The 13727-nt window shown below is 38.9% G+C and overlaps 1 protein-coding gene across 6 annotated transcripts in view; it reads right to left on the bottom strand.

Moving 5' to 3' along the window:
• Positions 1 to 13727, bottom strand: part of AKAP7 (A-kinase anchoring protein 7) — a 144679-nt gene that overhangs the window by 24097 nt on the left and 106855 nt on the right. Inside the window, exons 1-2 of one of the 6 annotated variants that reach the window (XM_008007043.3) lie at positions 10450 to 10848; positions 7954 to 8022 (exon numbers count right to left, since the gene is read on the bottom strand). The exons of 3 other annotated variants lie outside the window; for them this stretch is intronic. In XM_008007043.3, coding sequence (XP_008005234.3) covers positions 7954 to 8022; positions 10450 to 10498 — 118 coding nt within the window. In that variant the 5' untranslated portion in view covers positions 10499 to 10848. Of the gene's footprint in view, positions 1 to 7953; positions 8023 to 10449; positions 10849 to 13727 lie in introns of those variants that run through there. 2 more of the 6 variants (XM_008007044.3, XM_038000888.2) reach the window with 2 other exon arrangements.

Raw genomic sequence — 13727 nt, 5'->3', positions numbered from 1 at the left:
ATGGTGCAATCTCGGCTCACCGCAATCTCCACCTCCTGGGTTCAAGCAATTCTCCTGCCTCAGTCTGCTGAATAGCTGAGATTACAGGCATGTGCCACCAGGCCTGGCTAACTTTGTATGTTTAGTAGAGAAGGGGTTTCTCCATGTTGGTCAGGCTGGTCTCGAACTCTCAACCTCAGGTGATCTGCCCGCCTCGGCCTCCCAAAGTGCTGCGATTACAGTCGGAAGCCACTGCGCTGGACCATTAAAATATTCATTTAATAGTGACTATAAATTAAGGAAAATAAAAAGGTAGATATTTTTTCATTAAAATTTTGGTGTTCTAAGTAAAAATTAACAAGTGGAATCTAATTCAACTAAAAAGCTTCTGCACAGCAAAATAAACTATCATCATAATGAACAGACAATCTAAAGAATGGGAGGAAATTTTTTCAATCTATCCATCTGACCAAGGGCTAATATCCAGAATCTACAAAGAACTTAAACAAATTTACAAGAAAGAAACAAACAGTCCCATTAAAAAGTGGACAAAAGACATGAACAAAAGAAGACATTTGTGCAGCCAACAAACATATGAAAAACAGCTCAGCATCACTGATCATTAGAGAAACGCAAATCAAAACCACAGTGAGATACCATCTAATACCAGTTAGGATGGCGATTATTAAAATGTCAAGAAATAACAGATGCTGGTGAGGCTTGGAGGAATAGGAACACTTTTACACTGTTGGTGGAAATGTAAATTAGTTCAACCACTCTGGGAGACAGTGTGGAGATTCCTCAAAGACCCAGAACCAGAAATACCATTTGACCCAGCAATCCCATTACTGGGTATATGCCCAATAAAATATAAATCATTCTATTATAATGATACATGCACACGTATGTTTATTGCAGCACTATTCACAATAGCAAAGACATAGAATCAACCCAAATGCCCATTAATGATAGACTAAAGAAAATGTGGTACATATACACCATGGAATACTATGCAGCCTTAGAAAGGAACAAGATCATGGCCTTTCTAGGGACATGGATGGATATGGAAGCCACTATCCTCAGCAAACTGACACAGGAACAGAAAAAAAAACCAAACACCACATGTTCTCACTTACAAGTAGGAGCTGAACAATGAGAGCACATGGACATAGGGAGGGGAATAGTACACACCCCGGGGCCTGTTGGGGGGATGAGGGGCGAGAGAGTATCCGGGTAAATAGCTAATGCATGCAAGGCTTAATACCTGGGTGATGGGTTGATGGGTGGAGCAAACCACCACGGCACACATTTACCTACGTAACAAATCTGCACACCCTGCACAGGTATCCCAGAACTTAAAATTAAATTAAAAAAAAATTTTGGTCTTCCATTTAAATTGTTTGGTGACTTAAAATAGTTTGAAAATTCTGCCTTAAAAATCTTCTCTCACGCAATTTATTATGAATTATTAATATAAAATTTGATTATGATAACTTCTCTATTTTACAATCCCATTTCAGTATTTTCATTGTTTAAAACAAGATTCATTGCAAACATAATTAGAATACTACTGGGCTTAATGTATCTTTACCACTGGCTTCTAAGACCACCAAATGAAAATGTGTTAAACTAACACCCACTGTCCTAATTCTGTTCCCCTAGAGCCATGCAAAACAACTCTTCTTTTGCTTCCACATTAAAGAGCCCTCTAAATGTTTTAAGACCACTAATTCTTCTGCCTTCTCTCCTCCCAGCTAAGCTGCCTGAGTCCTTCAGCTTTCCTCTTGTGATGTGGTTTCCAGGCTTGTCACCATCCTGGTCTCCCTCAGGACACCCTCCAGCTGGCCAGTACTCTAAACAAGGTCTGACTACAATAGCCCTAGATAGAAAGTCTGAGATTAACAAGTCATCTGCTTTCCAGTTTATCAGCTATCAATCAAATCCTGAAAAGGCTGCATATCACAGCTAACTTTAGCTGAACATTTAAAATGCTTAGAAAGTGTGAATTATATTTTCGCTTAAACAGTCAGATATGAGACATCAAACTGAAGCCTGATGTAATTCACAAGGAAAATGCCAACAACAACTATCTGACCTCAAAGTCAGAAAAGAGGCGGGGGAGGGGATCTGAGCCAGGTCATTAAGAGTGAATCACCCTTTCCACCAGATTCCTTCTTCCCTCTCCCATCAGCATTACAAACTAGGTAACTAGGTGAGCTCTGACTCCTTTGGGAATATGAGATCCTAAGTCAATCCACGCCAAGCATCTTATTCGTATATCACTCTCTCCCTGGCATCACATATATACATAATAGGCTTATTAATATTCTTGATTAAATTCATAAGTTTTGGGGGAAAGTATCTAAATGCAGAAAATTGTAAGCCGCAAATATCTTTGATTTAGACTTTAATAAAATTAACATTTATATTCTAGTTAGCATATAATTTAAGTTAAAGCTACACTTATTCTTTATATTTTCATCATACAGTTCCGCTTTTGTCTATGAAAGATTTATTTTAATAGTTTCAAGGTCTGTTAACTTGTAACTCACATTATGAACGTCAGTCACAGAAGATTTTATTTGCTAAGATGTTTGCTGTAGGAACTGTATGTTCATGTCAAGTTGTAAATCCTGCCTGTGATAGGAGCTTAACGTAATTTCCAATTTTGGTAGTAATTAACTCACTCTCAGTGACTTAGCTGTGGAACTTCCTGGGCATGTAAGAGACATGGCTTTGCTTGTTAGACTGAAAGCATCAATCAATATCCTTTATCTTGGCTTTTTATGTTCAAGGCACAATAAACTTTGAGATCTTACAGATTTCTTTTTACAAGGCCATGTAACATTTTAAAGAAAGAATCCAGTAGTAGGAAGCATGTGCTACTCATCATTGTACCTTCCAGAACACCTGGCTCAGTTTTCTGAAAGATGGGCTCAACAACATTCATTGAAGTGAACCTGCTACTCTTTAACAGCAGCTCTGACTTAAGGCTACATTTCATTGCAACTAAAATGGAACATGAAGAATAAGCCAGAGAGCTCTCGCTTCTTCACTAGGTTTGGTAATATTTGTTTCGGAATATACACTGGGACTTGGCATCTAATAAACTCAGTAAATATAATTTCCCTGCAACAAAAAAGTGTATTAATTGTGTAACCACAGTCACCTTAGAAGTCAGCTTGGCATAACTGTGGTTTTATTTCTACTTATACACACTGAGTGTCCCCTAAATCAAGCAAGTATAAACAAAGAAAAAGGAGAGGATTTATTGCTTCATATAGTGGAGAAGGTGTTGGGCATGGCTGAACTCAGAGGCTCAAACACTCATCAGGACTCTTCCTTCCCTAGGCTTACTTCCCTCTGTGCTGGCTCCATTCTCAGAATGATTCTTCCTCACTGTACCTGCTCTACAGTACCAAGTACTGTGATCTTAGGATGGTAGCCTTTCTGCTCACAACCCAAAAGGAACACAGGCTCTCTATCGAATCTCAAGGAAGATCATGGTTGACTTTGCTGGGACCACATGTCTCTCCTGGTGCAGGAAGTAAGGCTTCATGATGGACAAGATCCCAAGAAGAGGGGGAAAGACTTCCCCATGGGAAATGAGGATCAATGCCAGATCAATGCCACAAGTCTACTCGACAATTCAAGGTCTGACATTCTAAGTGCCTTTTTATCTCTACCGCATAAGGTAGAAATAAAAGTATAGTTCTGCCAAGCTTTTTTTTTTTTTTTTTTTTGAGACAAGGTCTGTCTCACTTTGTCACCCAGGCTGGAGTGCAGTGGTGCAATCATGGCATTTCAGCCTCCCAAGTGGCTGGGACTACAGGTGCACATCATCAAACCCAGCTAATTTTCGCCACGTTGCCCAAGCTCAAGCTGACTTCTGACTGCAGCTATGCAATTAACACACTATTTGCTACAGAGAAATTTATATTTACTGAGTCTATTATATGCCAAGCACACTGTCAGGAATTTTATAGGCATTAGCTTATTTAATTTTCACAATAAGTAGATACTGTTTAAGACAAAGGTACAGAAAAAAGCTTAGAGAAGTTAAACGGTAAATGTCAGAACCAAAAGTGCAAACTGAGCCATTTTGTTTCTAGGGCCTCTATTTTTCTACAATATAGAAATTGAGAATTCTGAAACTCTTTTGAGTTGGGCTAAGTCATCATCACTGCTTATTTATTTTATTTTTTATTTCATTATTTTACTATAAATATTTCCCAAGAGCACTTGGGATAATTTGGTCTTATTAAAATGCAAATCCATGGCTGGGTGCAGTGGCTTACACCTATAATCCCAATACTCTGGGAGGCCGAGGTGGGAGGATCACTTGAGGCCAGGAGTTTGAGACCTGCCTGGGCCATCTCTTAAAATAATAATAATGCTCCAGGAAGGAGCAACAGATATGAAGCTTTCTTTTATTAGCCAAAAGCTTTCGGTATATCAGAGTCCCGCTTCTTCTTTCATGGCCCCCCAGGAAGATGACACAGGACAGACCACGTCACAATGCTGAAGGATAGGGCTTCTGGATACAGCTCATGGCAGTCAATGGCTCTACTGGGGGCTGGGAACAAGTCTACGACCTTGCTATTCCTCATAAAAATTATTCAACATTTGGTGGTAGAATCCTGCAAACTCTAAAAATGTCAGAATAACAAGAAGGAATACAGTTACCACATAGCCTGTGAATTAATGGAATCAGGAAGGTGAGATATGAATAGTAACTACTAGCATTTGCTCTAATGTTCCTTTACTTGATTTTAGAAACATAAGCTTCCTGATTACAAATTACAAATTATTTAATAAAGGGAAAATCGAATCTTTAGTGACTATGGTTAAATGTTTGTTTTACCTTGCATACCATTCCTGCTCCACCACAATATTACCCACAGAAATCTTATGCAAAATGTAGTCTCAGGTTACACACAACACCTCTGGCTTCACTGCTTCAGAAAGCGGACAGCAGATACCGAGCTGCCTGGGATCCCAGCCTTCTACCAGCTCTCAGCCCCATGGCACCCCGGAGGACTGTAACTGAGAAATCCCCCACACTTCTGGCTTTCAGCAACTGGCCCTCTTAAATGAGACAGGGGAGCATCTATTTTCTACCAGTTGCACTTAATAAGCAGTCTTGAACATAATTCTAGCCTAGTACTTGGCACACAGTAAGCATTAAATAAATTAAGAAGAGGAGAAAGAGAAAGAGGGGAAGTCAAAGAGGAAGATGTAGAGGAGGAGGAAGAAAAACAATTGCATCACATCTATATCATTCATTCTTTTATTCCCTAGACTCTTAGCTCTAAGGGGCAAATGGGAAAAAATAAATTAAACTTTCAAAAGAAGAGTAGTTCAACCCCCACTTCTTAAATCTGAGGAACTGAAGCCCTGAGATGTTAGCAGGTTGCTCAGACAAGATGTAAGAGCAGAGCTGGGTTTCTCACCCAGTTCTCTGTTCTCCCAGGCCTGTGCTCGGTCTACAGTAAGAACTGCATGCCAAGCAATGGGCCGTATGTTTTCAACAGGCAGTGGCAGAACTGGAGTTATACTGTGTCCCCTGTGGGCAAACACATTTTCACTGGCAAGGAAGAAAAATAAAGTGTCACTGTCCTTTGATGGGAGGCTCCCTATCCACATTCCCTGGGGCCCAGAATGTAAAGTCAGTGTGAGCCTGTTAAAATGTTTCTCTGGTACGTTCAGTAACCAAAGCTCTTCATGGATTCCAACATTAACCAGAGTTATTCCATATTCTATCCTCTGATAGACTGATTGACACTGAAGCTCTCTCACACTCACAAGAAATGTGTATCATTCCCTTCATCGACAAGCATTTAGAATATGCCTCCTCTGGGTAAGATACTATGTTAGGGTCTGGTGCTACTAAGAGAGATGTACAATACGTACCCTGAATACGAGGTGTTTGAAATCCATGTGATAAGATAGAGCAGACATATGAAAGGTAACCATGAAGTCAGCATATCTTAGATGCAAATGAGAAGAGCAAAGTATAAGGCTGTAGGATTTCTAGGATGACTTCTAGGTAATTGGAAAATCTAAGTATAGATTTCCTTGTGTAAAATTTGATCACCTTTATGGTAATTACGGTTATATATAAGTATTCACCAGACATTAAATCCACACTGCATACCTCAGTTTATGGATTAAAGTAATATCAGAAATTATCTCAACATTTGACTCATATTTATAAATGAGTACTATAAATGGTCCCAGTAATTCATCCCTCACAAAAGACTATACTGACACATATTTCATGTATAAAATTAAAATGTGTCTTATTAAAACACATACTTACTCTCATATTTCATTTTCAGTCATCACAGAATATCAGGGTTAGAAAGAAACTGAGTTGTCAATGCATTCATTCATTACCAAGTCCATTCTCCCTTTACAACACCCCTAGAAGGTGATGTCCTTATGATATTCCCATCCTATCCTTGAATAATTTCAGTGACAAGAGACTAACTCATGAAGTAGGTCAGTTCATCTTTAGCCATTCAGCTACTTAACTCTATATAAAAGCAATGTACTTCAAAATGGGAAAATCTGCAACAGGAAAAGAGAAAATAGAATGTTTTCTAATTAGTTACAGAAGTATATACATAGTTATTAAGCTTTCTTGTGAGGTTTGCTTAAGGAGATATATAACCCACAGTGGTCCATATGACTCTGCAATAGTGACCCCTGTGGGTTATCTGCAATGACATTTCTGTTCATGATGGACATTCCTTTCAGGCAGCTCAATATGAGAAATTAGGTAATTCAAAGAAATCAAGTTCTAGTCAGCAAAAACTATACTGGAAAATATCTATAGTATTTGTTAATCCTATAATATTTACTGTAATTTTTAAAGAATGTTCCTATATAAAAAAAGAAAGGTTCTAATCTTCCAAGAAATATGAATTTATTGACAGTGTATTCTACTTACTGTGGTGAAAAAAAAAGCATACAGTTTGGAAAAATGTTTAACTTCCAAGATTTAAACAAAAAGTTGTTCTGTGCTGCACTAATTAATAAATAAGTCATGACAAGCTCTGCTGTATTTGACTATTCAACCCATTGGCAAAATTTCTCGCAATCCCACTACTGGGTATCTATCCACAGAAAAGGAAATCAGTGTATCAAAGGAATACCTGCACCCTGATGTTTGCTGCAGCATTATTCACTAGAGCCAAATACGGAATCAACCTAACTTTCCATCAATGGATGAATGGATGATGAAATCATGTGGTATTTATACTATGGAATACGATTCAGCCATAAAAAAGAATAAAATCCTGTCACTTTCAGCAACATGGATGGAAACGTAGGTCATTATGGGAAGTGAAATAAGCCAGGCACATAAAGACAAATATTGTATGTTCTCACTTCTACATTGGAGCAAAAAAAAAGTGGATCTCATGGAGATAGAGTAGAATGATGGTTACCGGGGCTGGGAAGTTGTCGGGGAGAAAGATGATGAGAGATGAATGGGTACAAACATAGATAGAAGGAATCGGTTCTAATGTTTGACAGCACAGTAATGTGACTATAGTTAAAAACAATTTATTGTACATTCCAAAATAGCTGGAAGAAAGGAGTTGAAATATTCCTGCCACGAGGAAATGATAAATGTTTGAGGTGATGGATAACCTAATTGCCCTGATTTGATCCTTACACATTGTATGCATGTACCAAAATATTGCATGTGCCCCATAAATATGTATTAGATATCAGTTAAAACTGCATAAAATATTTCTGGGTATGCATATGGTTAACTTTCTACAGCTTAGGCTACACTAGCTCCCACTAGTTCATTTTAAAAAATCATCATTTGCTATCAATACACTAAAATGGTAGCACTAATAAATCAATTAAATTAGAATTATTTCTATCTATCACCACCACCAAAGGGCAAAAGCAAGATAAAATAGCAGCAGGAGAGGGGAGGGGTCACTTCAATCTTACCACTTGACCAACTGGGTATGTCCTTGCTGTATCTCTGTAGGACTGCAGAGGACGAGCTTTCCAACTCACCTGTGTTTTGAGAATAACACCCACACATTTAAACTTTCACCAAAAACTTATCAAATTATCCATAATTTGGGCTCCCTTCAAGGAAGAACATTCTAGGGCCACCGCCTGTTACAGAATTAGAAGGAGCGGGTATTCACATTTTTGTGCTTTGTTTTTAGTATGTGCTCAAGTAGTATGTTGCTTTGAGTAGGCTAACAAGGCTATTAGGTGATGACACAAAGATAAACAAGACCCAGGAGGTTACTGTACAATCCAGCAGCAAGATCAGGGAAAAGCTGGACCCTCCCAAATGTCTATTATGGATTCTTTCACATTAGCAGCACAACTTACAGACTGGATACCCACAATTTGTGCTAATTTATATGCTCCTTGAGGCATGCTGAGCAATAAATTCTCTGCCACTTTTTAAATGTCCCCTTTATAAGTACTGTTAGGTACACATTACCAGAAGGATAGCAGTGCCTGGCACAGAAGCCTCTCTTTAGACCATCCTGTAGCAAAGAAATTAAACACTGCATCAGGAAACAGCTCTACAATGTGCATATGTTTGTGCATGGGGTGTGTGAATGGAGTGTGAAGCAGATTAGGAGGAGAAAAACAGTGAAGTAACCACGAAATCAGACAGAAGAAAGAATAATGGGGAGAAAATGGAGAGGACGCAGGGGGCCATCAGGAGTGAATGGGGGTGGGGATGCAAATGCATTTCTTCTAACCATAATTTGCACCTCCAGACTCAGGCTTCACTTCAGATATGGTGTTTTATCTTCATTTTTTCTTAAAGTTTGGAACTTGAGACAGTAAACCCCAAAAGCAGCATATATTACTTCCTGTCCATCAATATTAGGAAGCACCGTATGTAAAACAGAAGACTGTTCTCCAATAGTCCCTGATAATGAAGACAGAAAAGAACAAATTCCTTCTGGAGTTGAAACTTCACTTCTTCAGATGGAGCCAAAAGATGCTTACAGACAGGGGAAGAAGAGAAACAGAACAGGAGAGCAGGCACTCCAAGGGAAAATCCTGAGCAGTGGAATAGAAAGTGAAGAGGGTGGGGAAAGAATTCACTATCCCTGCATCAGCCCATGCCGAGGTTTTTCAGAGAGAAGCGTTCCCCAAGAAAAAATTCAACCAACCCAAATTTTCAGGAACTACAAATAAATCATTCTGACAACCTGAGAAGTCTTGGGCTGCCAAATGAATGCCAATGCTCTTTGTTAGAAGTGAATGATTTTGTTATAAGGTCATCTCAAGTTGTAAGAGCAGGACTGTCACATACTGTACAGTATCCTTTCACAAGTAAAATTTAGAGCACAGTTTATTGGCTCCTTGTTAACAATCAAATGTTCCACAGTTTCCAATGTTTGGAGACTTCAGTGTTTATTCCAAAGGATTCCCCAAGGAGTTACTGTAAAAACCGTCTTATTTCCCAAGTGAACAGGTATAGCATATGTATTATTTTTTTAAACAGTCCCTGGCTAGTTTCCTGAAGAACAAGCAGCAGGAAATATAAACCAGATGTAGATCTTTCAGCATCTGAACCAGACATTGTGAAATTCTATGGACCTATTTAAATTAGAATCAAGCACTGATATGACACAAATGTGGCTGAAAATTTAGCAAGTATGACTGGAAACATTATATTGAAAAGGAAGTAAAAATTCCCTATTTCGGGGCAACTAGGGTAAGGCAACCTCTATTCGGCATACTATTTAAAATGCCAGTATTCCATTTAACAAAGCTAAAATGTAAGTGAATACACATAAGCCAGTGAAGAACAAAATTCAATGCAAATGTCACCACTTTAAGTTCTCTTCTCTGGGCATAAGCAGCTGTGGAATTCAACATTCATGTAGGCAGGTTCAATGGGGTTTCTGCTAGAAGCAAAGCCACATCACTTGTTTAGAGTGGTCTCATAGGCACACTTGAATCCCTTCCAGGAAGAACAAAGCAGGGGACACATGAAAATATCTGCAAGTGTCTAATATGTGTCATTTTAGAACCAGCTTTACCTCTCTATCTGTCACCGTTGAGCATTGCTCTGAAAATACGCCAGTTTCAGATAAGAAAAATGAAGTCTGGCTTGTACAGTATATCAAATTGAATGCAGTGATTTAAAGAAACTCAAAACTAAACTCTGACTCTAACGTAGTGTGATAAAAATGAGCTGGGAGAATACCAACAGAGGAGAATCAGAAATGAGTTTTCAGTATTTTGTATTTTTAACACAGCCCATCTACTGAGTTGCAGTACTTTTACAGTTAATTTGTAACTACACACCTACCAGTCCCTTTAAGAAACACACATTAAAAATCATAGCTGATTAGTCTGCTATCTTTCCTATTAAAAAAAGAGCAAAACTACCCCTAGAAGACAACCGCACAAAATAGTAAAGCACTTAGGATTCTGCACAGTACAAATCCCACTTACTGATTTTTCCTTCATCTCTTGAGAAAGGAAAGCAGCAAAGCTGGCCCATGGCACTGGTCCTGTCTGTCTTTCCTGGTGTTCTTCTCCGTGAGGACCCCAAATAGAAACTGCAGTTTATAGCACAGTCTGCGAGCACACCCTGCCTTTTTCACTCAACAGAGCAGCACAGGCAGCTTGAAAAGCCAACGCACACGCCGCAGGGGGAGAGAAAGGAGAAGGGAACTTGCTGCCGTGAGCAAAAAAGGCTCCACCTCCAGTCCTCCAGCCTAACGCAACTGCTCTGGGACTGGCATTCAGAGAGGGAAGTGGCTATACACTCCCTAATTCTCTCAAAACTGTGAGTCCCCGGCCGTAGGTCAGTGCCATGTGTGCTGTCTGGCTATCTGCATGTCTTTAAGAATGACAGCCGAGAAAAACCACAATGAGTCCTTTCTCCTACAGACAACTGCAGTAATTACACATGAAAATTCAAACCCAAAAAAAAAAAACATATTTTCTGTCTGCTACTTAAAGAGGAAGAGCTTTCTTTTATCCACAAGAGATTGTTGTTTATGAATAGAAAACCCAACAGAGCAGAACACTGGAACCACAACTTGTATGAAGTACCATTAACTACCTAGAAAACTGTATGAACAATAGAAATGATAGGCTAAGTGTGGGGAAAGAGGCTATCGACTGTTATCTGTATGGTACGGCATATCTTTTAAATTCCTGCTTTCTGAGATACTGCCTTATTCCCCTACTAAAGCAGTAATCAATACTATGAATTTTGAAATTATACCATCAAATATGTCAACAGCCTACAAAACTACTCAAATATAGATGCATCACTGACAAAAACATAAAAGACTAGGGCATCTTTCTGAATGAAGCCACAAGGTGATTGAGCAAATTCAGGGGCAGGAAAACAACTAATTTTAAGACAGGCTAGATTTTGAACTTTATTCCATGAAATAACAGATTTCATATAATTGTTCAAAATCTGTTATCTTATAGAGAGAATAGCGTTAGTTTATGACACTCTAGGAAAGAAAAATTGCCCTTAGTGCCAGAAATTCCACCCTAATTCTTTCTTGCTCTTCTATTTACTAGCTAGGCACACCTATTTCCCATGGATTAGAAGGAGAGGGAACATGATGATGCTAAACACCTCAAGTGGTTCTGAACATAGTCCACCTACTTTCATACTCATCCAAACAAAAAGAGCCTGCAGCATGGAAAAATGAAAATTGTCACTTTTACAAATTATATTTGTTACATTTTAGAAAAAAAACAGTGAAGATGTCGACAAACACTAGTATCTGTTTTCAATGCTTTTTTTCCTGAAAGATAGAATTTTGGTAATTTTGATGCAAATATCAAAGAGTATTTGAGAGTGTCATCAAGGAACACAGTTGTTTCTATATGTCACAGGTACATTAATATGCACTTTGACTTCCAAATTAGAAATACTGTGAAGATCTATGGAATAAAAAGCAAAGATCTGACTGATTAAATTAAACTGGCAGGTCTACCCACATAATTAAAATTAACGTTTAGAGATTTACGTCTTTAAATTGCTTTCACTTTTTCAGACTATTTAAAATGTAAATATGCTTATTTTACCTTGATTTAAAGAGGACACTCCATTCTATCATACAATGAACATTACAATTTTAAGTAAAATTCCACTTTTATAACCAGTTGTTTCTTCACAGCTTAGTGACTTATAAACAGCAACTTTAAACTCTTCCATTATTCCTCCAAATTCACCAACACATGAGTGAATATAAATGTATGTTTTAAAATATAAAATTATTTTGTATATAAATGTAAAATAGTCCTAAAAGCAATAATATAAACCTTATTAAGACTACAAAGCAAATCAATGGCCTGTAATCCTAAAAATGGTAACATCAGAACCTAGAGCAAAGATTGAACACTGGAGAGGTGACACAGAATGAGGTTCTTCCCAGCCTTACCACTGCCACTAGCCAGCTAGGAAACACCAGACAAGCCCTTGGTCTTCTCCGGACCTCTGTTTCTTCATCCAAAAATAAGGCAGTAGGGATATTAGGATCCTCTATAGTACTAGCATTATATGATTTTGTGATCGAAATAACAAAGGAAATAGCCTAACAGCCAGTGAACAATTATCCTAAACATTACTTTTTGTGTTCAATGAAGATGTATTTGCAGGGAACGTTCTTCACTGAGGAAAGTAACTCCTGGCATTTCCCAATCACCAGCATCGGTATAGTGATAAAACCTTTAGAGTCAGGAAACCATGGGTTTGAATACCAGATGTCAGGTATTAACAGTCATGAAACTCATGTCTCCTTGTCGGAGTTTTGATATCTTTATCTGTAAATCAGGTAAGTTCATTATAAAGCTTTTAATTTGCGTTGCAAAATAGTATCTGAGGGGGAGGGGAAGAAGAGAACAGATTGTCTAACGGCTGTATTTATATGCACCTCAGTCTTTCTAGCACCAGGTAGCAATCTTGCCTCCTCTACTTCCAATTTTATGCCCTACTAGCAGCCATCTTGAGTTAATACTTACATATCTGGTCTCCAAACAAAAAGGTCCTCTACTCAAACTGAGCCCAGGAGGACAATGTTCGTGCAATAAATCCTACCAACTTAACTTTATTATTAATTATTCCCTGTTGGCACTGCTTCTGAAAATGTGCAATTAAGAATAGGTACAGGCACCATGGCTCATACCTATAATGCCAGCACGTTGGGAGGCCAAGGCGAGAGAAGCACTTGAGGCCAGGAGTGCAAGACCAGCCTGGGTAACACAGTGAGACCCCATCTCTACAAAAAAATTTTAAAAATTAGCTGGGCATAGTGGCACATGCCTTAGTCCTAGCTACTCAGAAGGCTGAGGGAGGAGGATTGCTTGAGCCCAGGAGTTCAAGGATATAGTGAGCTATGATCATACCACTGTACTCCAGCCTGAGTGCAGGGGTGACTAAGTGCGACCCTGACTCTATAAAAAAATAAAATGAAATATGGCTAGGCGCAGTGGCTCACACCTATCATCCCAGCACTTTGGGAAGACGAGGTGGGCAGGTCACGAGGTCAGGAGTTCAAGACCAGCCTGTCTAACACAGTGAAACCCTGCCTCTATTAAAAATACAAAAATTAACCAGGCATGGTGGTGCAATCCTGTAGTCCCAGCTACTCGGGAGGCTGAGGCAGAAGAATCACTTGAACCTGGGAGGTAGAGGTTGCCGTGAGCTGAGATCATGCCACTGCACTACAGCCTGGGTGACAGAGCAATACTCCATCTCA

Source organism: Chlorocebus sabaeus, chromosome 13, assembly GCF_047675955.1.
Source record: "Chlorocebus sabaeus isolate Y175 chromosome 13, mChlSab1.0.hap1, whole genome shotgun sequence".
NCBI lineage: Eukaryota > Metazoa > Chordata > Mammalia > Primates > Cercopithecidae > Chlorocebus > Chlorocebus sabaeus.
The sequence above is the reverse complement of the archived record's forward strand: the minus strand, read 5'-3'. Positions and strand labels throughout refer to the sequence as shown.